This window comes from Ciconia boyciana, chromosome 3 (assembly GCF_034638445.1).
Source record: "Ciconia boyciana chromosome 3, ASM3463844v1, whole genome shotgun sequence".
In the NCBI taxonomy this organism is placed as follows: domain Eukaryota; kingdom Metazoa; phylum Chordata; class Aves; order Ciconiiformes; family Ciconiidae; genus Ciconia; species Ciconia boyciana.
Window position 1 is genome coordinate 94097861 of NC_132936.1, and position 25716 is coordinate 94123576.

General features: G+C 56.2%; 1 protein-coding gene across 5 annotated transcripts; it reads left to right on the top strand.

The window, feature by feature from the left end:
• The first annotated feature begins 6780 nt into the window (after positions 1 to 6780).
• On the top strand, positions 6781 to 25232 carry TMEM151B (transmembrane protein 151B). Of its 5 annotated transcripts, none has more exons than XM_072856684.1 (5): positions 7060 to 7125; positions 13427 to 13572; positions 14212 to 16197; positions 16280 to 16398; positions 21871 to 25232. In XM_072856684.1, exons 1-3 carry the CDS (start codon positions 7071 to 7073, stop codon positions 15646 to 15648), a joined length of 1638 nt encoding a protein of 545 aa, XP_072712785.1. In that variant the 5' UTR covers positions 7060 to 7070; the 3' UTR covers positions 15649 to 16197; positions 16280 to 16398; positions 21871 to 25232. The 5 variants fall into 5 exon arrangements, with proteins under 5 accessions (XP_072712787.1, XP_072712789.1, XP_072712785.1 ...); XM_072856685.1 differs by having other exon boundaries at positions 14212 to 15826; XM_072856683.1 differs by having other exon boundaries at positions 14212 to 16398.
• The last annotated feature ends 484 nt before the right edge of the window (positions 25233 to 25716 follow it).

Genomic DNA, 25716 nt, shown 5'->3' on the forward strand with positions numbered 1-25716 from the left:
TGTTAAAAGCAGTTATTGCCATAGTAATTGACACCAGGCAATGTGACTGGTGCTGGATTCCCCCCATGCAGACTGTCCACCACACAGCTTTGGTCCCACACAAGCACTGGGCTGCCCCGTTTCCTGGGCATGCAGCCCTTTCCCCCCGTCCCCAGCAGCAGGAGTCCTGAGTCCAGCAGAAAGGTGCCAGACCCTCATCTGAGAAAGCTCCCACTGCGTTTTCCACACTGGAGATGCCTCTGGGCACCCTGAGCAGTAACCCAGACCTCTTCCTGGGACTCCAGCTCCAGCTCAGGGAGCTCAGCCCAGAAGCCACGTGTGCCTCTCGGCTGGGAGCAGAGGCCCCGGGAGAGCGAGGAAAGCCGCAGGAAAGACGACAGGCTCTCTCCTCCAACTGCTGTTCCATATATCTGACAGCAAATCAGCTCTGTAGTGCACGAAACTGGGACACTTTGCTTTCTGGCCTAACAGAGTAAAGCAGGAACATGACTTTTAAAGATTCAATGCCTAGAAGTGAGGCCAAGCTTTCTAACAGACCAGTGCAAAGCAGGTCCTCCTCAGGTACCCATTTTCTGGGGTAATCAGCCCAGAAAACACTGGCTGCCCTCTTGTGGTAAGTCTGGCTGAAATCACAGGGTCACTTTGAATCTCTCCAAGGATGCTGCTCCGGGCACCTGCTTGCTTTTGTAGTAAGGGATTGTTTCCAGTCGGAGTTTTCCTCCTTGCAGTCCATGTTGGATGCCTCTCGTCCTTCTGCTGTGCGCTCCCGTAACATTTTGGGACCCATCGCGCCAGTACGGTGACACAACCCAGAGCAGATCAGGTTTGTCTACGCGTGGTAGGTGGTCAGCAAGATGCCCAGCTAAAGCGCTCCCTGAGAAGGACACACAATTCCCACTGTTGCCCAGAGTCCTGCAGTGGACAGGGCAGCTTCTAGCTCCTTTTGTCATTCACTGTGTGTATACGTGTGTATGATGTGTAGGAAGTCAGACAACGAGGATTAATTCATTCTTTGAACGGGGATCACACTTAACTCACCCCACTCTCGGCCACGGCATTCACTTCCACAAGCAGAATGTGAGCGATATAAAGACGCACTAAAAATCCTCGAGCTTACAAAGTGAACGAATAAAACTCACAGATATTTTAACAAAATTTCATTCTAAATTAGATCCTCCTTGTGTAACTCCTGTCAGCTCAGTGGCTGCAGCAGCAATGCTGTCTGCTCACATGTGGGCAAATGCATGGCTGATAAGGCCTCGGTATGTATTTATTTATGTGTGTGTGTGTGTGCAGCTGTGTGTGCTCAGAGCTCTTGCAACAGAGATGGCAGATGTGGTTACAAATGGGGAGGGGATGGCAGATGGTCTTGGAGAACTGATAATAAAACCATGCTTAAATAGATGGTGAAACTGTGCCCTAGGTGAGAAATCTCGTCACCTGGGGCTCCCTTTATAGCTAGTGGAGAGACAGACTCACTTCCAGAGGGTGGCTCTGATACCCTCTGTCTGGCCACAGCGCTCTAACGAAGAGCGCTCCTCCCTCCCCGCGGAATAGCTGTGGAAGGCAGTGCTCCATCGCTGGGCTATCATTTATTCATGACTCTCTAAGCACAGTTTACCCGGCAGAGACTACCCAAGACAACAAAAACCGCAAGTCACCCAACCACCCCTCAGCTCACCTTGCCAGAAAGCGCAGGACGGGTGCTGACAACGCTGCATCCCAGGCTTCAGCATCACCACTCTGGCCCTGATGGCCATTAGAAAGGAGGATGGGTTAACTTCCATTTTTGAGTTGCTTCTGCTTGAGTTGCTTCCCGCCTCACCCCAGCCCCTCACTGTAGCCCTGCAGCCCCCCGCTAGCCCAGTCCTTGCCTCCTATCAGTGCTCCGAGTGGCTACTCTGCTGGTCCCTAGCAAGCCGCGCAGTGCTGCCAGAGGTATTACTCATGCAAGCTCGGCTCTGCTCTCAGGAGAGTTAAACCTCCCAGCTGCCAGACTGAATTAGAGCTTGTGTCTCTCCCTGCTTGCATCAGAGTGATTTGGGAACAGGCCTGGTGAAGCCATACTACTGTAAGCAAGAGAGGAGCCCAGGCAGGGGTTAGGACAGAGGGGTGAGCAGTATGGCTGGCTCTGGGCGGCGGGGAGGGGAGGTGGGGGTAAGCAAGCTGTCTGAAGTATTCAGGTGCTGAACAGGAGCACAGGGCACACAGAGGGCAGGTGGCCATCCCCTGGGATGGAGGAGCCCCGGCACCACGATTAAGTGATGAATGAGTCCGTGTTGCCCCAGTAACAGCTGCTCCCGGTGCATTGAAGGTGGGATCGCAGCCATTCCCCAAGGTGGGATTGCAGCCATTCCCCAGGACGTCATCCTCGCCACCAGCCCCAGCCCATGCGATGGCCCCTAAGTAATGCAGATGGTTGTGCGGTGGGCTTTTAGCCCCTTCCCCAGAACAGCCTCGTCTCCCCCGCCTGCCTGGGTCTGTGGGAAGAGTGGGGTGACGAGGGGATGCTTCCCCAGACCAGGATGCCTCAGCTCCAACCGCTCAGTGTAGAGAAGGCAAATTGCAACAGAAACCTATTTTCTGCTTTGAGGGAGGTGACTCCCCGGACCGTAACTAGGGATAGGCTAAATTCCCTGAGCCATTTGTTGCCATGCCTTATTCTTTTCTGGGGGTGATGGGCCAAAAATCTCAGGCAGAACAAAACATTTGCCAGGGGAGGATTTGGCTCAGTTTCCAGGCACTTGGGGTGGTCACCACTGCTCCGGAGTTATATCGGACAAGATGTCCTGAGGACTGTCAAACAGCATCTGGGCAGCTCTGAATCCACTTTCCATTTCTAGGGGGGATGCGAGGGAGGGCCCTGGGTATCCTGCTGGGCTGCTGCAGGGAGGAAAGCAATTTAACCCGAGCCACAAACCTCTGTGGAGCCTCACAAATAATTGTGCTGATGAAGAAATAGACTCTCATGGGGCTGGATGGAAAAAAAGCAAATAGCACACAGGCAGCCTGTTAGAAAGGGAAGGATCAGAGCAGGGATCAAAGAGTTTCCAACAACAGCAATTCCCATCTTTGAAATACACCCCAGAGCATGAGCTACAAACTTACCTACTTCACGAGGTTTCAGACTTTGCGCGTTTGTGAACCATTGGCATCTTGCCCATGGAGATGCGGACCCCTGTCTAGTGATGCTGAACAGAAACTAGTTCCCCAGCCACAAATTAGTGACCCCTACGGGTTCCTTCCAAAATAAAAAAGGGCACACCTGGATCTCCTCCCAGCAGACATGAAGTCTGAGTGTAGCCAAGGAAAACCTAACTAATGGCACAGATTTCCTTGAGGACAATGATTGCAGAGGTAAATGGCACCCGTGCAGTCAACACTGCCGACCAGCAATGGCAAAGGGATGTTGTTTAACCCGAGCAAGAGGCACGTTCCTTCACCCACACTCCCCTTGTTGCATTAATAAGGAGTAATTTAATTGGAGCGATGCATTCTGGAAGGCTCAGGCAGCCAGCATGAAATATCCTTGAAATTTCTAAATTTAATAGGCATTAGTTTCCAAGCTTAGAAAATCCTGCATCCTAACACGAGGGAATTTTCTACTACACATCTTCTTAAGAGAGAAAAAGCAGCAGACCGCTAGGAATCATTGATTGCTTTGGAACAAAAGACTAAATTTTGATCACATTTGGGCTATTGGACAAAATAAAGCTAAACCCAATGTTATGTGTGTGTGTGTATATATATATATATATAAAAAAGATGCTGTAAAATCCAGTTTTATATTTAGGCTACAAATACCAGCACAAGGATAGGTATCTGTGGTCACTGGTTTAAAATGCAGGCTCTGTCAAAATTTTTCCAGAAATTAAATGCAAATTTACTGCATGGGTAACAACTAAAAACATATTTAACCAGGAGCGAAAAGGCTATTTTCTCTACCTACCAGAGGCAGAAGTGTGAGACCTTTTCTGGCTTGATGCATTATGGAAAGTGAATGAATACTATTAATATGACCTAGTGCTTTACGTCTGCTTGGAACAGATATGAATGTCTCTGCAGGGTATCTGGAGAACAAACCTATTGATACCCCAGTAAGGGCACCACCTCTACTTCAGTTCTCATGTCTTCTTAAAAGCCTCCCTGCTTCTTCCAACCATTTTGTCACATCAGAAATGCCACAGTACCAGATGTCCCACTCTCTAACATGATCTAACAGTAGAGCACCCCAAAACCTACAGGAATAACTGGGGGGGGTTCTCACATATTATAGCAAAGATGTTTTTGTCTTTTGTTCTCTGGAGAAATAGGGGTTGAGTGTTTAGGGCAGTGTGTTATAATTAGGATGCCTGGGTTCTCCCTGTGACGGTGACACGGAACACGATCTTGAACGTTGGCAGCCTTGCTTCGGTTTCCAAAAGGCCTATGCATCATATAGCCTTATTTCTCCCATTCTTGGGAGGGTCCTGTGCTCTTTGTACCATGTTATTGGCCATGCCCTCGGGCTCCTATCTGAGGGTCAAAACCTGCCACGTGCCTGTTTCCCACAGAAAATGTCTGAGAACTTGTACAACTCCAGTTTGGACAGAGCAGGGCACAGGACTTCTTTGTGACACCTGAGCTCAAAAATAGCATAGCTGGTGATGTGTTTGGCAGTGTTGTCTCCAAGACACAGAAAACATGCTGCCAGGACCAGTATCAAAGATGCCTGATACAAAACCCCCTATTTCTGGCTCACCAGTAGCTACTGAATCCACTGGTGGAGGATAAATTGCAGGGCTCTGTGTGGGTGGCTCGATAGGGGTGGCAGTGGCCCGCTTCCCAAGGGTTAGTCCTAGCGGGTAACAAGCCCAAAATGGGCACACCGAAGGAAGCTGCTCCTTGAGTCTGTGGGTGTGCTGTGGAACTCCTTGCCACAGAACGCACGCAGCATCTACAAGTCCAAAGTTAACACAAATTCAAAAGTGAATGGACAAATTCCCCGGAGAAAAAGCCACCACGGGCTATTAAATGCAAAGACATAAACTCGTGTCACCTTTTTTTCCCTCTCCACCCTTCTGCTTTGCTCTTTTTGGGTGACATTCCCGTCTTTGAGAGAAAACCAGAGCTGTTCCTGGAGGGTGATCATCCCACAGGCGCCTTTTGGCCTAGCTGAGGGCAGTTCCTCCAGGAGTCCCTAGCACTGTAAAAAGCAGAAATGCATATACATATGCAAATTATTTGCAACTGTCTATTAGTGTGCGTGCGATAGCATACAGTGCTGCTACAGAAATCCTGGCAGCTCTGGGCTTGTGCCTCTTTGCCTTGCTCTGCCACGGTACACGTGCACACCGGTGAGCTCTCCTTGGAGGCACGGGATCCATCACGTGAAGATGGGTCTGAAACCCTCGAGAGCCAAAGTCTGCCTAGAGGATTGGGCAGGGGGTGCCTGGGCGGTAGGCAGCGAAATTCAGAGCAGGCTGCTCCTGCTTGCTGCTGTTCCCATGGAAACAGGGGAAAGGCGAGAGGAAACGCATCCCCAGCCTCTTTTGAAGACGAGCTCCTTCAGCAGCACCCCCGGCTGCCACACCTATTCCCATAGGAAGCAGTGGCTGGCAATTCCCCTCGGATGCGTCTCCCCGAGCGAGAGCACCAGGCCCATGGACCGTTCCTTCCCCATGGCAGGCAACAGAGTGGGCAAGAGCAAGCCAGTCATCCCGACGCCAAGGCTGAGCCTCAGAGCTCAGAAAAAGTGAAGCAATTTCCAGCAAATTCTGCAGCTTATGCTTTTCCCCAGTTTGGTTCTGGGGAAGTACCTGCAGGTACCCAAGACTGTCAAGGAAGCTGGGCTCTACCTGCAATATCTGGACCTAGATGAGGCTGGACCTTTCCTGAGCTCTGTGTCTGCGTGCGTCCCCTGAGGATGCTACTGTGAGTTTAGATGGAGGGTTTGAAGAGACTTTCCCACTTGTCCCTGCAACCAAGCAGGTTAAGTCTATGCTGCAGTCAGCTCTGTGGTAGCTAGCTGAGCACCCTTGGGCCTGGTGGAGATCAAAGCAGTGAAGACACTGTCTGACCTAAGATTGTTGCCCTGAGTGCCGGCATTAGCGCTGATGGTCAGCCTTACCCCCCAGACCAGCTGGGGCTGCCCATGGATTAGAAAAACACAGCTGGAGCTCACACAAAGCGCTCCTGGTCCTCCGAGCTCTCCCACTTCATCCTGAGGGGAGGAAAACCCACGGGACCCCTCGCCTCCCCATTGGGCAGCCCCGCTGGGGCCGAAGCCCACCCGGCCACCCCGGCCAGCCTGACGCCCCCTCGGTGGGGCTGGGAGCAGGACCCCTCCCCGGCAACGCCCGGACGGCAGCTCCGCTCCCGGTGGGGCTCCCGAGGGGCGGCCGCACCAGGCTCCCTGCCTGCCTGCCTGCCTGCCTCCCTGCCTGCCTGCCGCCGGCGCTTCAAGGTCACCCGCCGCCCCGCTCGGGGCGGGCGCGGATCCCGCCGCGCCCCCATCCCCATCCCATCCCATCCCATTCCCATCCCATCCCATCCCGTCCCATTCCATCCCATCCCATCCCGTCCCATCCCGTCCCATTCCATCCCATCCCGTCCCATCCCGTCCCATCCCCATCCCGTCCCCCCCGCCTCCGCCGCGGCCCTCCCACCGCGGCTCTGCCCGCCCTCCGCCGCGCCGGGCGCGGGCGCGGGAGCGGCGCTGCGCTGCGGCGGGGCCGGGGGCCGGGGGCCGGCGGGCGGCGAGCGCTGCCGCCCTGCCGCGGCTGGGGGCCATGCCGCCGCGCCGCCCGCCCGCCGCGCCGCCCCGCCGCCCGCCCGGCGACCGGCGAGGCAGCGCCCGGCGGCGGGCGGGATAATGCGGCTGCCCAGCCCGCAGGCACCGCCAGCGGGGCGCCCCCGCCGCCGCCGCCGCCATGTCCCCCCCGGCCTCGGCGGCCGCCGCCAGCGAGGGAGGCAGCAGCACGCCGGTGCCTCCGGAGGAGGAGGCGGAGGGGGCCCGAGAGGAGGTGAGGAGAGCGGCCGCCCCCCGGCCGGGGCTGCCCCCGGCCACCCTCCCTCCCCGCCCGCTTTGCATGCCGCGCTCGTTGACCGCCCCGCCGCGGGCCGGGCCGGGCTTTGCCCGCACAGGTACGGACCCCCTCGCCGGGAGCTCCTCTCCCCTCCTCCGGCCCCGGGGCTGCGGTGCGGGCCGGCGGGGGGAGGGCGAGGAAACCCGCCCGTCGGTGCCCGCCGCCGGCAGGCTGCCCGTCGCCGTGGCTCGCCTGTCCCCTCGGGCTCGCCGCCGCCTCGCCGGGGCTGGCAGGGGCGCAGCAGCCAGCGCCGTCCGGAGACGGGGCCGGGGCCGGGGCCGGGGCCGGGGCCGGGGGTGGCGGGGGCGTGGGAGGAAGGGAGGAAACCACAACAGAGAAGCGCGGGGCGCTGCTTGGGCTGACTGCGATGGGAAGGGGTTGGGAGAAAGGGGTGTGGAGGGAGACCCCCCTTCCTGCGCTCTGGCTTGCGGGGTGCCAGGAGGTAGCACGGCTGCCTGGGTCCCTGCGAGGGAAGACGCGGCGGGCAGCAGGGGAGAGGGCCTGGGGACGTGCTGGACCCTGGGGTTGCCGCTGGTGGCAGCTCGCAGCCGGAGGCAGGCTGGGGAGAGCAGAAGGTGCAGGCTAGGGCAGGCCAGGTAGCAGCACAGCCTTGCCTCCAGGTATGCTGCAGTCCCCCCCCAGCTGATGACTTCTCTAGCGTCCAGGCAGCAGACGCCGAAAAGGGCCGGGAGCAGGGTGCTCTGTGCATAGGGAGCAGCACGGGAGGCAGGTGTGCAAGCGAGCCCCTTTGTCTGCCCTCACAGATCCTGCTTGCAGCTTGGGCTTCCCAAGAGGAGAGAAAGCAACCGCACTGACTAGCAAGACCCACCTTACGCTATGGGGCTGGCGGCCCGTGGAGGGCAGCTAGGCAGCGTAGGAAGGGCAGCGTTCTCCTGGCGTGGTGGGTTGTCCTCGCCGGTGAGACCACAGCCCAAAGGGCAGCTTGGGGGGTTGCTCAGAAGCTGGCGCATCACTCGTCCTCTGCTGTTGAGGAGCTGCGGTTAGCAAGTGCTGCATAATCCTGGTATTCTCTGCCTCCTTGGTTTAGGAAGAACATGCATGCCTGTGCACGGTTATTCTATACATACAGACTTATATTTAGATATAAATAATTGCTGGAGAGGAATGCTGAAGTTCAAGGACTGGGAAGCTGTACAGATACCCTATACTCTGCTCTGCGGCTGTTCCTCTGTTCCTGCTTCCATTCAGCAGCCCCTGATGCCATGAGCCCAGGCTCTCCAAACGGATCCTGACCAGCGAAGCTAAACCGTGAGGCGTCTTTTTAGTGCGAGGACATGCTTGTGCCACACTGGGACATGATCTCTTGCCCCCAGTGCCCTGGCAGTGCTGGTACTACGTCCAAGAGAGCACAGTGGCTTTTGAGAGGTGCCAGAGCGAGAGCCGGTTTGGATGAAAGAAGCGTAGCAGGGGCAGTGTGCGGGTGAGTTTCCCTCGCCTACAGTGTCCCCTGCCTTGTGGGGATTACAAGAAGATCGTCTGGGCTTTGATTGCTCTGCGGTGGCTGCCAACTAGGGTGTCAGTATAATCTTACCCCGTGGGAGCAGGCAGAAAGGCTGCAGTCCATGACCTGCACTGGTTAGGCTAAGGGCACGCTTCCTGCGGCTAGAAGCTATCACAGACTTGCATGAAGCAGTTGGTGGAGGAGAGGGAAGCTACAGCCTCTCCTGACAGTGCCATGCCTGCTGGTGTCTCATCTGATGCAATGAGGAGAGACCTTAGTGGGGAGCTTGGATTCATGGGCTGACCTAGGGCAATCTTCTTGTCTTCAGAATTGTCGGGAGGGGAGGGTGTTCCTGCTCCCCTCTGTTGCCTGCGTAATTGTACTGCCAGTGTGATGTCCTCCTTTCCATCAGGACCAACTGCTGCTGCCAGCATTGCTGAGCATCCCGGGAATGTGGCTGAGTCCCACCTGTAAGGGTCCGTTGGCCAGGGCTGGCAGGGAGCCAGAGGAGATGTCTGGGGACTGGAAAATGGGAAATGAGCTCTGTCCTGTTGGAAGGTGCCTCATCTTGACATGTCTTGGGTCACTGTACCTCGGAGCCATGCAAGGCTTCAGCTTGTTCAGCTGCTCAGCTTGTCCCAGCAAGGCAAGTAGCAAGAGTTACTGGCTAGAGCTGGCTGTAGCAGGCTGGCTGAGCCCTTGTTCCCTGTTGGCATCACATGCATACACCTACACTTAATGACGGTAAGCTGAATCTCACTCAGCAATGCATTTCCACCTCAGAGGGTATGAAATGCCAAGGGACAAGCTCTTCAGCCTGGGAACAAGCAAAAAAATGTCCTTGTCCTGTTGCTCAGGTGGGATCCGATGGAGGGAACCGGTCTTCCTCCAAGTTGCTGTGTAAAATGGAGACCTTGGGTACCGTTGCAGGAGCTGACTGCTGGCAGGGTTCCCTGGCTCCTAGATGCTCAGCCTTCCCCTTTCCTCTGCAGTTGGCAACGCTGCCAGCCTGGGGCTGAGCCAGCTCTTTCTTCTAGGCAGGTAGTTCCTGAATCTGGACGGTAGGCATGTGGGGTGTGATGTGGGGGTTTGCTGGGACCATCCTGACCAGGAGTTGTCCATGTCTGTCCGGGGCCTTGGAAGACGGTGGCAGTTCCTAGAAATGACTCGATCCTCCCCACCTGCCTTGTTCTGGGAATTTGAAGTCAACGGGGACAGGGCTTCTTAATTTGTTGCATGAGGTAAGCAAGTCGGCAGGGCAGAGCCATGGAAACTGATGCTCAGGAGTCCCACTGGAGTCTCCTGCAAGCTGCTGCCACAGCCTAGCACTCGGGAGCTACCTGGGCCTTCAGGCTGCTGGTCTGGGGCTTTTGATTCATTTTTTCAGCCCCGTAGAGGGCTGCCTCTAGGACACCTAACCCTGTGAACCCCGGGGCGTCTTGTAAAGTGAGGGCTTAGCGTTCTGGGGATGAACTGGAGATTTCAGGTTGGTCTCTGCAGGGAGAAGCAGGTGAGAGGCAGGGGAGGTGAGGACATGGGAACACTTGTTAAATGGAGGGATGGTAGATGGGGCCAGGGCCAGGCAGTTTCAGAGAGGAACTTTGTAGAGCTTGAAAGATTTCTGGAGTTGTTTAGTGTTCTAAGTTGCAGGGTCAAGGTTGTAGGGGCGATGAAGGTATTTTGGCCCATGTGCTTGGTCAGGAGGGCTCTGAGCAGGTTTATCCCCTCGAGGCTTTTTTGAGACGAGGATTCCCCAGATCTCAAAGGAGTTTAGTGCAAGCAGTGATGGACGCCCTCTCTTCTACTGCCTCTGCCCTGTGCATTGTGGGCATCTCCGTTTGCTTCATGGCTGCTTGTAAGTCATCCCCTCCATCCCTTCCCGGCCATCCCAGAGCAGCAGCTGCAGGTGTGGGACTCCATCGCCTTTCGCCTCAGGGGCAACGTCGGAGGCAAATGCTATGTATGAGGGAGGGGAGGCTGTAGCAACACTCTACCCCTTGCCCTTCCCAATGTGTGTTACAGTTAGCGCCCAGGCGCTTGGTAAGGGTTGTCCCATGTGTTCTACATGGTGAACTGAAGCACAGAGAAGGGAGTTGACTGGGGTCCCACAAAGGGGTTGGTCAAGCCATGGCTGGACCAGTTCTGCCCTCTAGCACTGCAGAGATGTTTAGGTGCACCTGCAATGGCAGATTTGCTTACCACTCTCCAGTGCTCAAGCCTGAGCAGTGCAGGAGGCTCCTGGTGATGGAGGGAAACCCTGGTTGCAGTGAAGTAGGGCAAGCCTTTCGCCTTGTTCCATCAGACTGCAGCGGGCAGATGACGATGGCATTTGTATCAGAGCCTGCTCTCCTCTCAGTGACACTGTTCTGGGACAGAAAGGATTTCCCTTTCCTCAGCTTTTTCATCTGCATGTTTGCTGTGCTGGACTTCTCCAAGGCTGGGTAAGAGCTCGAGGAGGCAATCTTATTCAGCTGCTTCTGTGGGGGGAAGCCATGGAGCCAGTTGTTTGCTCCTGTGAGCCCTTTGCAGCCCGGGAGAGGAGCAGGGATGCTGCAGTTCCTACTGGGATTAGGCTCTGCAGCTGGCTCCTCCTCCGTCTCTGCTGTGCTTGTATCCCCTGTCATTGGCACTTGATCAGCTTTCAGAAACCCCACCAGCACAGCTGATGTGTATGTGTTTTACCTCAAAAGCCTAGGACAAAACTGGGTTGTAAACAGTTTACAGCAGGGGTTAGCGTGACCCTGTAAAAGCGCCGCAGTATCTAAATGCTGCGTAGTCCTAGGAGGAGACTAATGCGTGGACTAGAGCCCTGCTAACACAGTTCCTGGAACCAAGCCTGGGCTGCATCGCGCTCCCTGCCGCCCTGCCCCGGGCGGGTAACCGCAGCAGGGCTTGCCTGCATGTCCGCAAGGCGACAGCCAGCATCGCCCTTCTCCTGAGCAGGACGACGCAGGCAGCGCGGGATGTGAGGGGCCGGGGAGCGACTGGGAGGTGGAATTTGCTTTTCTGAGATGGGCCTGGCTGAAGACCTGCCTCCCTGGTGCCCCTTCCCCAACTTGTCAAATGAGTGAGCTGTACGCTTTGCTTTATTCCTTGTACTCCATTTGCAGATCCCCGCCCCCAACAAGGCACTGTTTCTGTGCAAGCCCTCTCACCCCATAGACACCCCAGGGTTAGCGTGTGCCTTGCACCTCCTGCTCAGAGCCCCCATGCTTCTCCTTCGGCTCAGCCGTCCCCTTAGAGCATCACAGCCAGGGCTGCTGGGGAAGATTTGCGATGCAGAAGGCAGCTGTGGGAGAGGAAACCTTCAGCCGCCTGGGTGGTGGCACAGCAGTCCAGTGCGGGAGAGCCGTGCTGTAGCCGAGCAAAGGCAGAGGCATCCGGGCAGGCTCTTGTAACCGCAGCGGGGACCTGAGCAGGGAGGGCACAGCTCAGGCAGCTCTGCCTGCTCAGTGCCCCCCCTGCCTCTCCTCCCTACCTTTTCTCTTACCTGGGGTTCCCTTCTTCCCCCGTGACTGTGAGGCTGCCGCAGTGGAGGGTTGCACTGGGAAGACCGGGGCACACACGTGTCTGTGCCGGAGCTGCTGAGCAGAACTGCCCTGTGCCCCGTGCTGTTGCCTGCAGACCAGCGCTACCCCACCTGCCTTCCCTGGGGTCTGTGTCTCTGTCGCGGGCTCTCATTCTCAGTCAGTTTGCCCCAAAGAGGAGGACTCAGCGCTACCAGTGCTCGGGACCCCCAGTGGGATGTGCCATCGTTCCCCTCGCCACCCCTCTGGATGTGCTGCGGGCTCCGCTCATCACAGGCTGGCTGCTGGGTGGGCGGGAAGGGAAGCTCCCTGCCTCCGGGAGAGAAACCTCTGTTGGAGATTTGGGCTGGATCCAGACCTGCTAGTCACAGTGGCAGAAGTCCCACTGGCATGGGGTGGACCAGGCTTTGGCAAGGTGTAGGGAGGAAAGATTAGCATGTGGGACTCTAGGGGACCAAGCCAGGGCTGAGGGGCTCTTCAGGGAGAGCAAGGGGAATTTCTTAGAGGAAAGAAGAGGCCTAGATATGTCCCTAGATCTGCCAGTGACATTGTGACCTCTGGGTCTTGCTTTAATTTCCCTTTTCATGCAAGAGTGAAAGTGAACCCCCTGCTTTCTAGCAGCGTGAGCCCATTAAGCTCTTTGGGATCCCTGGATGAAAGACCTCTCCAGCCCAGTGCGCTCAGGAATGGAGGAGGAATGGGGCCAGACTTGGACTTCACTGCCCTGAGCGGTGTCATTAGAGCTGGTGTTAGCCCCTGCAATGGCGGAGGTGAGCTCAGGAGCTGTGCTGCGTGCAGCTGGGGAGGGAAAGCAAAGCTGAAAGCTTCTTAGTGAGCTTAGTGGCATCTGCATGAGGCTGGGGTTCTTGCCCCCCTCTCTCAGGTCGCACCTTTGGAGATTGCTGGGTTGGATGGTGTTTGTGCTGGATGAAGTTTGTTGTGTAAGAAAGCAAATAACCTCTTTGCCTGTTCTCCCTTTGGGTGTGATACTGTCAGGTCTCACTGACCAAGCTGGATCAATACTTGAGACTTCAGGGTGTTGCAGAGAGTGACGGAGGTTTCCTTAAGTGGGTTTTTTTCCCAGGTCTTTGTGAAACCCTGCACAGTTCCTATGGTGAAGGCATCAGTGCAATCTCTTTTAAAAGTCCTATTGCTGAAGCCCTGCCCTTTCCTCACCATGAAAGACCTGAGAGCGGTTTTTCCAGAAGTATGGGCTGTCACAACCAAATTCCACTGCAGGCAGGGCCCTTTCCTGGCAGCCGTGACCCACCGCTTGCCCTCCCTGCTGCTGCAGATTGGTAGGGTACTCTTCTCTTCCAGCCTGAACACCTTTTAGGATGTTATTCCATGTTCGCTTTCTCTCCCACCAGAGGTGGCTGCGTTTCAGTCGTGGAAAAGTACTTTCCCATTCGTGTGGTTTGTAAAGCACCTGAGAAGCACTTCAGAGCCCCTTGGGCTGCCAAGTGTTGTGGTGGGAATCACCATTACCAAGCAGAGACCTTCCCAGCTGCAGAAGGTTTGTTTCTCCACCTTACAGGCACCCCAGGCCGCTTGTGCTGCCCTGGTAGGAGAAGTCTGAATGTTGCTGTCAGTCGTTACTGGGAAAGGGGGAGAGACTAATGCGAGTGGTGAGAGGCGCGATGGGGTGAGCTGTCGTGAGGTGTTCAGGTGGGACGACCCATCAGTTAGCGCTGCCTGTGCTGGTGGGATGGCTGCAGAAGCCGAGGTACGTGGAGGGCATCCCCCAGCCTCCATCTTGCTGTGCTTCAGTGTCCCTCCCCGGGACGTGGCAGTGGTGAGGGTTACTCCCTGTTGAAGAAGGGGGATGCTCGGGGTGCGGGCTGGCAGAGTTGCCCTCTGCCGCTCTCCTCCACGTCCAGCAGGGCTCCGGCCATCTCCCAAGGAGGGGCAGGGCACCGTGAAGGGAAGGGGGGTGACAGTTGCCCGCACTCTGGGACTGTCATCCTGGGAGAGATCCCGGCCCCCGGCCTGCCCGCTGAGGCTAGGAGCCCTACAGCTTCTGCTGTTTGTCCCCGTCCGCGGAGCTGCAAGTGCCACCACGGCACCCTGCTGCCTGCTCCCCTTCCCCCTGCCGCTGCAGCCTACTGACTTCTCTCTTGTTTTCTCTCTCCTTCTCCCCGGTCCCCCGGAGCAGCAGCGGCCAGTGAAGCAGTCTCTCAGCAAGTCCCTGTGCCGAGAGTCCCACTGGAAATGCCTGCTGCTGTCCCTCCTCATGTACGGCTGCATGGGAGCCATGACCTGGTGCCATGTCACCAAGGTGACCCGGCTGACCTTTGACAGCGCTTACAAGGGCAAGTCCATGATGTACCATGACAGCCCCTGTTCCAACGGCTACGTCTACATCCCCTTGGCCTTCCTGGTGATGCTCTACGTGGTGTACTTGGTGGAGTGCTGGCACTGCTACACCCGCAACGAGCTGCAGTACAAAGTGGACGTGGAGAGCGTGCACGAGCGCGTGCAGCGGATGCAGCAGGCGACCCCCTGCATCTGGTGGAAGGCCATCAGCTACCACTATGTCCGCAGGACCCGGCAGGTTACCCGCTACCGCAACGGGGATGCCTACACCACCACTCAAGTGTATCACGAGCGGGTCAACACCCACGTGGCAGAGGCTGAGTTTGATTATTCCAATTGTGGAGTTAAGGACATCTCCAAGGACCTCATTGACTTGGAGAGCTACCCGGCCACGCGGCTCCGCTTTACCAAGTGTTTCAGCTTTGCCAATGTGGAGTCGGAGAACTCCTACCTGACCCAGCGGGCCCGCTTCTTCACGGAGAACGAGGGCCTAGATGACTACATGGAGGCCAGGGAGGGGATGCACCTCAAAAACGTGGACTTCAAGGAATACATGGTGGCCTTTTCCGACCCAGACAACCTGCCTTGGTACGTATCCCACTATGTCTTCTGGGTGGCGGCTCTGCTGACCCTATCCTGGCCCCTGCGGGTGCTGAATGAGTACCGCACCTCCTACGTCCATTACCACGTGGAGAAACTCTTTGGGTTCGACTACGTGGCGGTGACGCCGGCCGAGGAACGCTCCTTCTGCCGGAGGATGCCCCGTGTCAACACAGTGGACAGCACCGAGCTGGAGTGGCACATCCGATCCAACCAGCAGCTGGTGCCCAGCTACTCGGAAGCGGTCCTGATGGACTTGGTGGGGCTCTCCAGCTGCACCAGCTACTCCGCTTGCCGGTACGGGGGCTACCGGCAGAACTGCGAGCAGTGCCACAGGACTATAAGCAGCTCCTCCATCTTCTCCCGCAGTGCCCTGAGCATCTGCAACGGCAGCCCCAGGATCCCCTTCAGCAGCAGCCGCTTCTCCCTGGGCCGCCTGTACGGCTCGCGACGCAGCTGCCTCTGGCAGAGCCGGAGTGGGAGCCTGAACGAGCAGAGCTGCCCCACCGAGCAGACCCGCCTCTCCAGCCAGGTGACTGTGGAGGAGGAAGAGCCCCCTCCTTACCAGGATGCCCTCTACTTCCCCATCCTCATCGTGCACCGCAACGAAGGCTGCCTGAACCATGACCACCGTCACCTCCACCGCAACGGGTCCTGCGTGGAGACCTCACTGTGAAAGCAGAGGGCGGTGAGATCTCGTTGTCCATTGCCTGGCCCGAGCCAGTGCAGGATTTGGGAAGAGGAGCGCAGGGGAGGGAGATGGCCTAGGAGGACATCAGGATGGAGCGGACACGGCATCTCGCTCCGGCAGCCAGCGAAAGCTCCCCCTGCCGTGGCTCTGACCTCCCGGAGGGGTGAGTGCTGATGCTCCCCCTGACATGGCACAGAACTCTAGACCGACCACCACATGCAAAAAAAACCCAAACCCAACCAAACCAACCCCAAAACCATCATTCATGGCATCAAGATCCAACAGGGGGAATAAAAAGACAGGCCTGATGCAGGGAGGGGGGTGCTTTGGCTCCCAGCCCTGGCTCCAGGCTGGCTCGTGCTCCGAGGAACCAGCAGCCACCAGAAAGCGTCCTGCTGCACCTCTGCCCACCCCGCTGCCCATGCTGGAGCGAGTCCCCTCGCAGGGTGGAGGGGAACGGGCCCTTTGGGAGCGGCGTGTAACTGCCTGTGCCTAAAGGTCTGGGGCATCCAGGCACGTGGAGCTGAGCGGCAGGTTAGAGCAAAGGCTGAAAGCCACGAATCCAGCTCTTCCCCTTCCCCCGACCGTTCCCCACCCTCCCCACTTTTTTTTTTAGACCATGCTCCGACTGTTACTCTGTTCTCACTGCTGGGAATGGCACCGCCTCCAGAGGATCCCAGGCTCGGCTCCTTAGGAAGCTTCGGCACGCCAGCTCTGAGAGTCAGCATCCCCTAGGTAAAGGGCTTTCTGTGTGGGATTACAGCAGACAGGCAGCACCGGGTAAGGGATGAATGTGCGAACCCAGATGTAGCGGAGATCTGCGGCGTTACTGATCCGCTTGCTGGAGGAGGGCTCAGCTGGAAAGAGAAAACGGGAGGCTCCCGGTGAGCTGGGGAAGGGGGAGAGGGTGGCAGTGGGACAGGCATTGTGGTAATAGGCGGCACATCAAGCGGCTGGGGTCCCGTCCTGGCTTTGAAGTGTGTCCTAATTGGTTCAGACAAGCATCGAGGAAGGCTCTGGTCGGTTCAGCTGCAGTTCACCTATTAATAATAGAGCAGCAGGTTGGTGCATGTCTGCAAGAGTGAATTTTGCATGAGATCAGGCTGGGTTCTGGCTGCAGACTCAGCTGCAGGCTCCTGGCAGCATGGTTTTGTCAGAGAGCTCTGAGGGGCTGGGAGGGAGAAATGCAAAAGCACCCTGCAGCGTCAGGAGCCCGGGCTGGGAAAATGAGGAATGAAGGGATTCCCTTCTTGTGGGACCCCGCTGTGGGTGCAGGACCTGCAGCTGGGAGACAGGGAGGCGTCTGCCGTGAGGGATGCTCTGCAGAACAGAGGCTGGGGATATGTTCGAGGGGAGCCTGCTTAAAATGGAGCGGCTTGCACTACAGAGGTTTTTGCAGAGAGGTGTCAGGCTGTGAGAAGTGAGATGGCTTCTCTGCAGCCCATTAACCCCTGGGTTCCTCTGCCTTGCTCTTGTTGGGGCAGGTTGGCCAGCTCTGAGCTCTGTGCTGCCCCTTCTACCCTGCCAGAAAGGATCTTGGTGACGTTGGGCAAGGAGCCTTCATGTCGCTGAAGCCGCACCAGTGACTGCAGCATGCAGGCACCCAGCTTTTCCTTCTCCGTTAACACATCCCCGGATCTGTTGTGTCCCTGTTCTCAGAAAAGCTGTCTCCTCTTCAGTCGGCTCTTTGGGGGAGTGCATGCCAAATCAGGCAGCGATTTCTCCAGACAGCACTGCTCCTCAGCCTCACCATGCTTCCCTTGTCTGCTGGGGCAAGCAACAGCTGAGAGCAGCAGGTCTTGGGTGACAAGAGCAAGTCCATTAGCACCTGGGCATTTGAGCTTGGTGTCTGCCTCCGCATCCCATCTCAGAAGGGCAAGATGTAACAGCAAACTGTAAGGCAGTGTATTTAGTCCAGCCAGTCTTCCTCCTGCCAACTTAGTAACGAAGGGTCTGTTTCTCTAGTCATGCTGCTGTACTGCTTCACCTCCCAGGTCTTGGGGAGGTTGCAAATGCACCCTTCCAGCACATCAGTCCTCTTTTGAAAATCACCTCTTGCTGGCAAGCCTGGAGCGGTCAGTGCCTGCAGGCATGGTAAGGCTCTGCTTGGCTTTGCCCCCAGAGCAGTCTGTTCTCCTGCTCTTTGTGCCCTGCGTGTCCTGGTCGGCGTCTCTTGCCCTTCAAGTCAGCTTGTCCTCCTGGATCTCAAGTGCTAGACTCCAAATGGCGGTTTGAACAGAAAGTCCCTTAAAATCTCACTCGGTTATGATTCTGTCTTGTCATCTGCCCTTACTCTTGCTACCAGACCTAGACGTTGGCTTAAATAAGGGGGTCCCTTTGAGAACAGAGAAGCATAAGGTCTCCGGTGTGGGCACAGCTCTGCGTTTTGTTCTTGTCATTATTGGCACAGATTCAGACTGGGTGAAAGTCGCTACAGCCCCCTTGGACGCCTGGGGGTTTCCTTGCTTAGTGATGACATTTGGCTTGCTGTGCACTTGTGCTTCTCTCTCCAAGGGCCTAATGTAAGCCAAGGCCAATGCTGAGGGTCCTCGTGACTCTGGGGAGATAATGCGTGTGCTTGTATGTCTTGGTGAATCAGGAGACGTTCGGTCAGTGGAGCTGCAATGGGTCATTAGTGAAGAATGTGGTCTGCTTGTCCTTCCTAACATGTTCTCTTTGAAATCTCCTACACATTGCTTAAATTAGGCTGCGATGTCTCGTCTTTCTATCTCCAGCCTCCAAGGTGCCTTGGACAGATGGATTTATCTAAGATTTGGCAGGCCTTTTAGCTCCCTGGGGCAAAGACAGTCCTCGGAATAGGGACAGATTAGTAGGGTCTCTGTGCCCCTGTCCTTTAGCACCTGCAGCAGTTCTGCTTTCAGGCACCTTGTCCTTGGCTCTTTGTGGGCCTTTTCATGAGATTGCCTCAACTCATTCTTCTGGCCCCATTTTCACCTATGAAATCTTATTCTGGAGGTGGTCTATCCAGGTGGACACATGTATCTTTGAGGCATGGCTGCTGCTCTGGCCTGCAGGATCCATGCAGAGTCTTCCTGCTGCTGAACACCTTCCCCATGCCCATAGTGCCAGCCGCAGCCAGGTCCCAGACGTAGTCCCAGTGCCACAGTCTGTGGCCGTGCCAGACCCACAGCACCCTGAGAAGAAGTGGGAGCTCTCTAGTCAGTGCTCCCCGCTGCACGCCAGGATTTCTCGGACATCCCTTCCTCATGTTCTTGGCCCTGCTGCCCCACTACACCTGGTGGAGCTGCACCCCCGGTCCAGCCTACTCCATTCTCGCCAGGCTGGAGACCTTCCTGCTCTGTCTTAGGCTCAGGAAGGCGGGTGCCATGCTTGGGCATGGGAGGGGAGCGGGACTGGGCAGGAGGAACAGGTGGCTTGGTGGAGCTGAAGACGACAGGCTGAAACTGGGGTTGTGCTCCCTCTCCATCTCCTTGCCTGCAGTGGCAGGGCAGCATGTCTAGCCAGGCAGGGAAGTTCATGGCAGACAACTAGGCTCTCCCTTCCCACCTCCAGCATGGGACTCAGCCAGCAGAAAGCGTGTGTGCGTGTATAGGTTTCCTCCTAAGCGTTGGCGAGGGACCCCAGCGCGCTGGGCTAAAGGGCAGCTGATTTAATTCTCCTTGCGGCTCAGGTTATCAGCACAGATGTCCAGAGACGGTCTGTCCCTGTTCTGGCGCACAGCCTCTCCATGGTGGAGTGGTCCCATCTCCCCCGGCACACAGACATCCACCCGCCACAGCTCCGGGCTGAGCAGCCGTCAGGTGCCTGCTCTTCCTGCAGACTTGCGTCTGCTCTCTGCCGTGTCTGTGTCGGTGACGATGATTCCTTTGGCAGCTTGTTCGATGGCCCAGTCTGCTCCTCTCATGATAGCCTGCTCCCTTATATCTAATCTGAATTCTCCCTGCTGTATCTTAATCCCATTACTTCTCCTCCATTGACTGGCGAGTCTAATTGGCTCTGCTCCTTTTCCCCATGGCCTTCCCGACACAAGCAGGTGTTATCTGGTCTCTGCAGCCTTCCCTTCACCAACCCCAGGGTCTTCTCTCCCCCAGGATCTCACTGGGCAAACCCTGGCTTGTGTGATGGTGCGGTTTTCCATGGGTAGTGAGTATATCCTTCCTGCTCTGAGCCTGGGCTGGGCCAGAGGAGAGGGCCAAAGGTGCAAGCAATGCCTTGGTCTGTCAGGATGGCTGTGTCCTCATTTCTGGTGCAGAAGATCTCTTCAAAGTGAGCAAAGTTGCCCAGAGAGGTGGTAGATGCCCCATTTCTGGCAACGTTCAAGGTCATGTTTAACGGGGCTCTGAGCAACCTGATCTGGTTGAACATGTCCCTGCTCATTGCAGGGGGAGTGGACAAGATGACCTTTAAAGGTTCCTTCCAACCCAAACTGTTCTATGATTCTATGCAAGTACACAGAGCTGCTGGCCCCTTACGCAAGGAAAGCGGGACAGCCAGCATCACCCTCTGGGAAGGTGAAAGACGGGTGCTTGTCAGTACGAGGGGGCAATAACTAGAGGATCTCCGCAGTCAGACAGCCTTGGTTTTTTCCATATGTCATTCACCCATTGCAGCTTTCCATGGGCCGAGAGTCAGGCTCAGCACTGCACTTGTCAGCAGGCTTTCCTCGCATACCGGACGAGTGAAGCGGGAACGTTGCCAGCTCCTCTTCCTGGCCCTTCACGGCACTAATACGTCCCTAGAAGAGAGCTAGTCCTCACTGCTGCAAGGCTGGACAATAAGTTTGGGCTATTTGGTGTTTCCCGTTGCTGCCAGTATACTTGCCGGGTACTTAAAAGCTCTCCAGCTTTCCTGAACTAGAAAAAGAGAGAGAATGAGCGTGTGAGAAGCTCTGGATTAGCTGATCTTCAAGACACATCACCACCCATTTATCCATCTTTCAGCACACACTGGAAGCTTCCCAGATAGTGCCTAGCACTTTGTTCGTGTAGAGCCAGGCGGTGACACCAGCCAGCCTGGTGGTACTTCTTGGGCCCACTGTGTGTCATGCAGACCACACCAAGGAGGGAAGCTTCAGAGAGGGCTTTTGGGTTGAGCAACTGTAGCGGCATTCGTTAGAACAGGGAGAGGGAACCTCAGCTTATGGCCAATGCCAAGCCTTCCAGAGTCACACACCAGGCAAATACTCAGGATTAGTGCTGGGGAAGCTGCTGTTTTTCTGATTTCGAACAAGCACAACCCCCTCCCTTTCGGCTCCCCATAAAATGCACGTCAGAGACCCAGCCCATCCGTGCCCTCTTTCTTGTCTCTCCGCTCATGCTCAAGAGGCTGCAGAGCTCTTTAGTAACTCTGATGGATGCCCGTGGGGAGGGGACTGCAGGAAGAGGTTTATTAAGTGGAAGTTGAGGAAAGTTAGGTAGCAGCTGATGTCGGTAGAGCAGTGCCTCCTGATTAGCCTGTGGGAAGAAGAATACCTTTTAAGCTCTCCTTCCAGCCTTTCCAACCATGGCTTCAGTACTGCTGTCTAATATCACCAGGATGCTGCCTTACTTTTAGCAGGGTACAACCTTGCTGCAATGTGCTCCTACTCTGCTGCAGTAGCTGTAGGGCATGGGTCTGAAAAATTACACCACTACCAAGAAGCTGTGTTACCAAAGAGCTAGAAGTCTCAATTTGTGATACGTGCTTCTAATCATGTTTCATTCATATTTGGTGGTTAGAATAAGGTCTGTATGAATATGGTCTGGATCCAGATCATCTCAGAAATGGGACATGGTTTAAGTGTTAGCTCTATTTGGTAATGCTGCCTCCTGTGATGCTCGTGGGCCCAGAGCCTCCACTGAGCCAGGTCTGTGTGGGGACCAAAGGCTGGTTCACAGGACTGGGAGCCCAGTGGGGACTTGGCGCTGAGCCCGCCTAGGGCTCTTTTCCCCGTGGGCATTCTGGAAAAAGGGGAAAGGGGCTTAGTCCCATTTCAGGTAGAAATGAATGGGCTATGTTCATTCCTAGTGTAGTTTTATTGAAGCCAGTGGTACTATACCAATGTGAGCTTGGCTTAGCAACTTCTCAGAGTGATCTGTCCTCGAGTCCAGACAAATTGATCTGTCACAGTGTTGCTTTGATGCATAGAGTTCGTGTTGGGACTTGGCCAACATGAATGCATGTTGAATATCTACTGTCTCTGTAAGCAGTGGGTTGAATTGTTCTGCTCTACTGCCTCCATCACAGCTGCTCCGCCAAGGGAAACGTTATGCTCATGGATGCGATCTCGTCAACTCCCTCAAAAGCAAGCTAACAAGCAAATTGACCTCCACCGCACTGGGAGAGGAGCCTTCTCCCACAGGACTGTAGCCTTTCCACACACGAGGGAAAAGAGGTCCCAAGGACAGAACTGAACCTGCAAGACCCATGGCCTCATGGCCTCCCCTTCCTCCTTCCCTCCTCACCTCGTCTGTCTGTCTTGGGGGAGGGACAGTTTCTTTGTGGAGTTCAGCAAGCTCCTCTTCCTGCAGCTCATAACCAGGCTCGACTAACAGGTACGTCATCCACCTATGCAACACTTCCAGAAGCTGCCGAGTTTTCAGGAGCCCATTACAATGCATGGCGTGGCCATCCAGCACTGAGAATAAGCACAGCGGCTGCTGGAAAGCTAAGTGGGTTTTATTCCTCCCCTCCTCCCGAGGAAGACTGTTTTTGTTGGGGCTTTTTATTCATTAGTTTGTTTTTTGTAAAATTCATTTGGGGAAATGAAGCTTGTGAGAAATTGGTGCCCATCCTGAACCCTCCCCAGTCCTTTGAACTTCGGGAACGGATGGATCACCTACTGTGATTGTAATTTAGCGGACTTTGTAGAGCAAAGTAACTTCACACACAGACACACGAGGTTCTTTCACTCTCCATCAGCACAAGCTGCTTCTGCAATCTTAGCTACTCACATTAGCGAAAGAAAAAGCCTAGCTAGAACGTGGTGAGATGACTTAGTATTTTGTATCAGTCCCATGGTCCCAATGTCCATTAGCAGTGCCGTCAGCTGCCGTGCCATGAATTCGGACTTTGGATGGCAGCCCACGAACCGGTCAGGGTGAAAAGTTTGGAAAAACCCAAGCCCGAGCCTATACGCGTCTCCAGAAGCAGATGCAGAGAGAGGATCAGCTGAAAGCAGCCGTCGCCTCCTGCTCAGCCCAGCCAGAAGCTGGTGGGCTCTGTTTGTGCTGCACCTGCCCTCCCAGGGAGAGCCTGTCCCCAGGGGCCGAGCAGAGGGGAATGCAAGTAACGGAGCCTCCGCCGAAGCAGCGTGCACAGCACCGTTCGGCCGGTTGGGAATAAAGTGGTGACAACTAGACCCCAAAATAACAGGATTTCACTTTGGAAATGCCAACGGCTTTTTCAAACTGAAATGAGACTAAAAGCCCTTAACAGTTGTGAGGAACGTTTCAGGTTGCCGTTCCTTGCTTAAAAAGTTTAATTTTTGACGTTGAGGTGGGTTTAAACACTCCACTTCAGCCAGCTCTGTTAGAAATGCGCAGTGCTGGTGGAAAAAAAATGCTCAGGGAAGACTGGGACGGTGGCCCTGTGGCTTGGCAGTGGGGTAGGCTGATCAGGAGTGGAGGCTGGAGTTTAAAGTCTTCCTCTGCCCCTGAGGTGTGACCTGGCCGTCCACCCAAGCGTGTGTGCGTGGCAGGGCGGGCTTCTGCGTGCTCGTGTGCAAGGCCAGGACCCGCGGCCCTGCAGAGGGTTGGTGTGTTTGTGGCTTTGGTCTGGTGTCGCCTGTCTGTCCTCGTGGTGAGGTGCAAGGTGATAGAGCAATGCTTGTTCCTCATGCAAGGAAACTCCTGACCTGTTTTTTGTGAGGAGATGGTGAGAAGTGTCACATTTGCTGCAGCGAGTGGCAGGGAGCAGGGATAAAAGCATGGAGCAAGCTGTGTTTGAGAACAAGCTAATCCCTTGCTGGCTGCCTGAAATGGGAGAGCTGCTGGATCTGCTCCCTGGCCAACACTGTCCAGCTCTTCTCACCCTCCCCAAACCCAGTGTGCAAACTGTCATTCCTTTGAGCTAGCCAAAGCACCCCCCTCCCCTGAACTCCTCCGAGGCTGGCATTCGCATCATTTCAGTCCTCTCCCTGCTAGTCGCCATGGGCTGGCCGTGAAACGCCAGTGGACGCGTGATGACCTCGGGTGTGCTGGTGCCCAGACCTCACCATAACCTGCTGGTTTGCCTGTGCAGGGCCTTCCAGCAATGCTCCCTGCCCTGGCGTGCCTCGTGCTTGCTTGGTGGAGAGACAGCACAGCCTGCAGAGCATTGCAGCGCATCCTGGCCTCATGTTTGCATCGCTTTATGCTTTCCCAGAGAATTTCACAGCACTTCTCTGAGCCTTTGTAGACAGGATAAGTTCGACAGAATGAAGTTAGAAAACAGAAGCCCTTGACATTTTGGTGGTCCTGATCTCCAGTGCCCCAGTGCTGTCCCAGGGGAGGAGAGGCAGGTCAGCTCTTGTGGTGGTGCGGGACCAGGGGACGGTGTCGTGGTGAAAGCAACGTGTCTGCTGGGGGAGTCTCCGAACATGGGCTCTGTGCTTCTCCGCTGGGACCAAGGGCAGCTTTGCTGTGGGCTGAACAAGGTGCAGCTGATGGAAGAGCTAGCTGAGGAGGGCAGAATAGCATGTACATGCTCAGCAAGACGTGTGGAGAGGAGGGGCTGTATGAGAACAGCTGTAAAAGGCTTTGCAGATGTGGTGGCTTTTGCGGGAGACACGAGGCAAGACAGGGCAGGAGGCTGCTGTGCTGGAGCGGTGGTGCTGCGAGGCCGGGAAGGTGGGAGGGAAACAGAGGGAGCGGGGCATTGGAGGGAGAAGCCTGGGAACAAAGCGGGCTTTCAAAGCAGGCTGTGCATGCTCTGGCCGAGGAGACAGGCAGGAGTATTTCCAAGCTGATGTGCCCAGGCCAAGCCTCGCTGCATTGTCAGAGCAGTGATGTTGCCTCCAAGCCCAGCACTGACAGCTCGAGCACGTGTCACCAAACCGCAGTGCTAATGCAGCCACAAGGTGTAAGTGTCACTAATGAATAAATTGCCGTGTGCCTTGGAGAGGCTAATCCATCGCAGCCGGGGACGGGGATCTGACAGGCTTGGCTATTTCAGGCATAGCCTGTAGGGAGGAGGAACGCTTCATTTCTGAGCTGTCCCCTCCGCCTAGGGAAGCCGATGCAGGACTTGGCTCTGCGCTGCTCCCCAGCTTCCCAGCCGCATGAGCTCGGGCTTCATCCCTCTGCGCTGTGACCGAAGGAAGAAGCAGGAGAAGGTCTAGGTTCGCCAGAAGTGCCCTGTCAGCAGGGCGGTGTGTGGCCCTGGCCGGGGCTAGCTGGCGAGGGAGTTTGGAGGGAGGCTGCTGCACAGAGGGCACGGGCGGTGCAGGTGGTGTGGGCGTGAAGCCGTGGGTCCCCAGCGACCAGGAGAGCTTCCGTCAGTTGTCTGGGGTGCAGGGCCGTGGCCTGCACTGTGCGTGCTTCAGGCCAGTCGTGCTTGGCACCGTGTTTTACGAACGTGCCCTTTACTCCCCAGTTCACTTCCATAGTTTGCCCCTGTAAGAGGCGACCTGGAAATTCCCTGAGCCTGCCCCAGCCCGAGCCCTCACCCCGTCCGGAGACAGCTCTACTGTGCTGTCCCAGGGGAAGCGCACAGGGCCCCCCATTTTCCCCCCTGCTGTTGAACCCCAGCCGCGAGCACCTCGGCTGGCTGTGCAGAGGGCCAGCAGGCACCCGGCAGGCAGGGACAGAAGCTCAGTGTGGACAAATCCAGCTTCATGGGAGCAAAGGGAGGCTGAAGGCAGCAACCATTTCCATGCACAGCCTCTGCCCATCCCCGCGGCAGCCTGCTCCTCCACCCCCAGTTGGTGCTCGAAATCAACCTGCCGTCCTGTTTACGACATATGCCAGCCTGACACCTTGCAAATCGATGCCTGGGTCGCTGTGAGCAGAAGCCACCAGGCTTGGGAAGCCGGCCATCAGCTCCTGCCGCCGCACGCGCTGTGCTCAGAGCAGCAGAAGCAGGGCTCGCCATCTGCTGCGGGAGGGAGCCAGC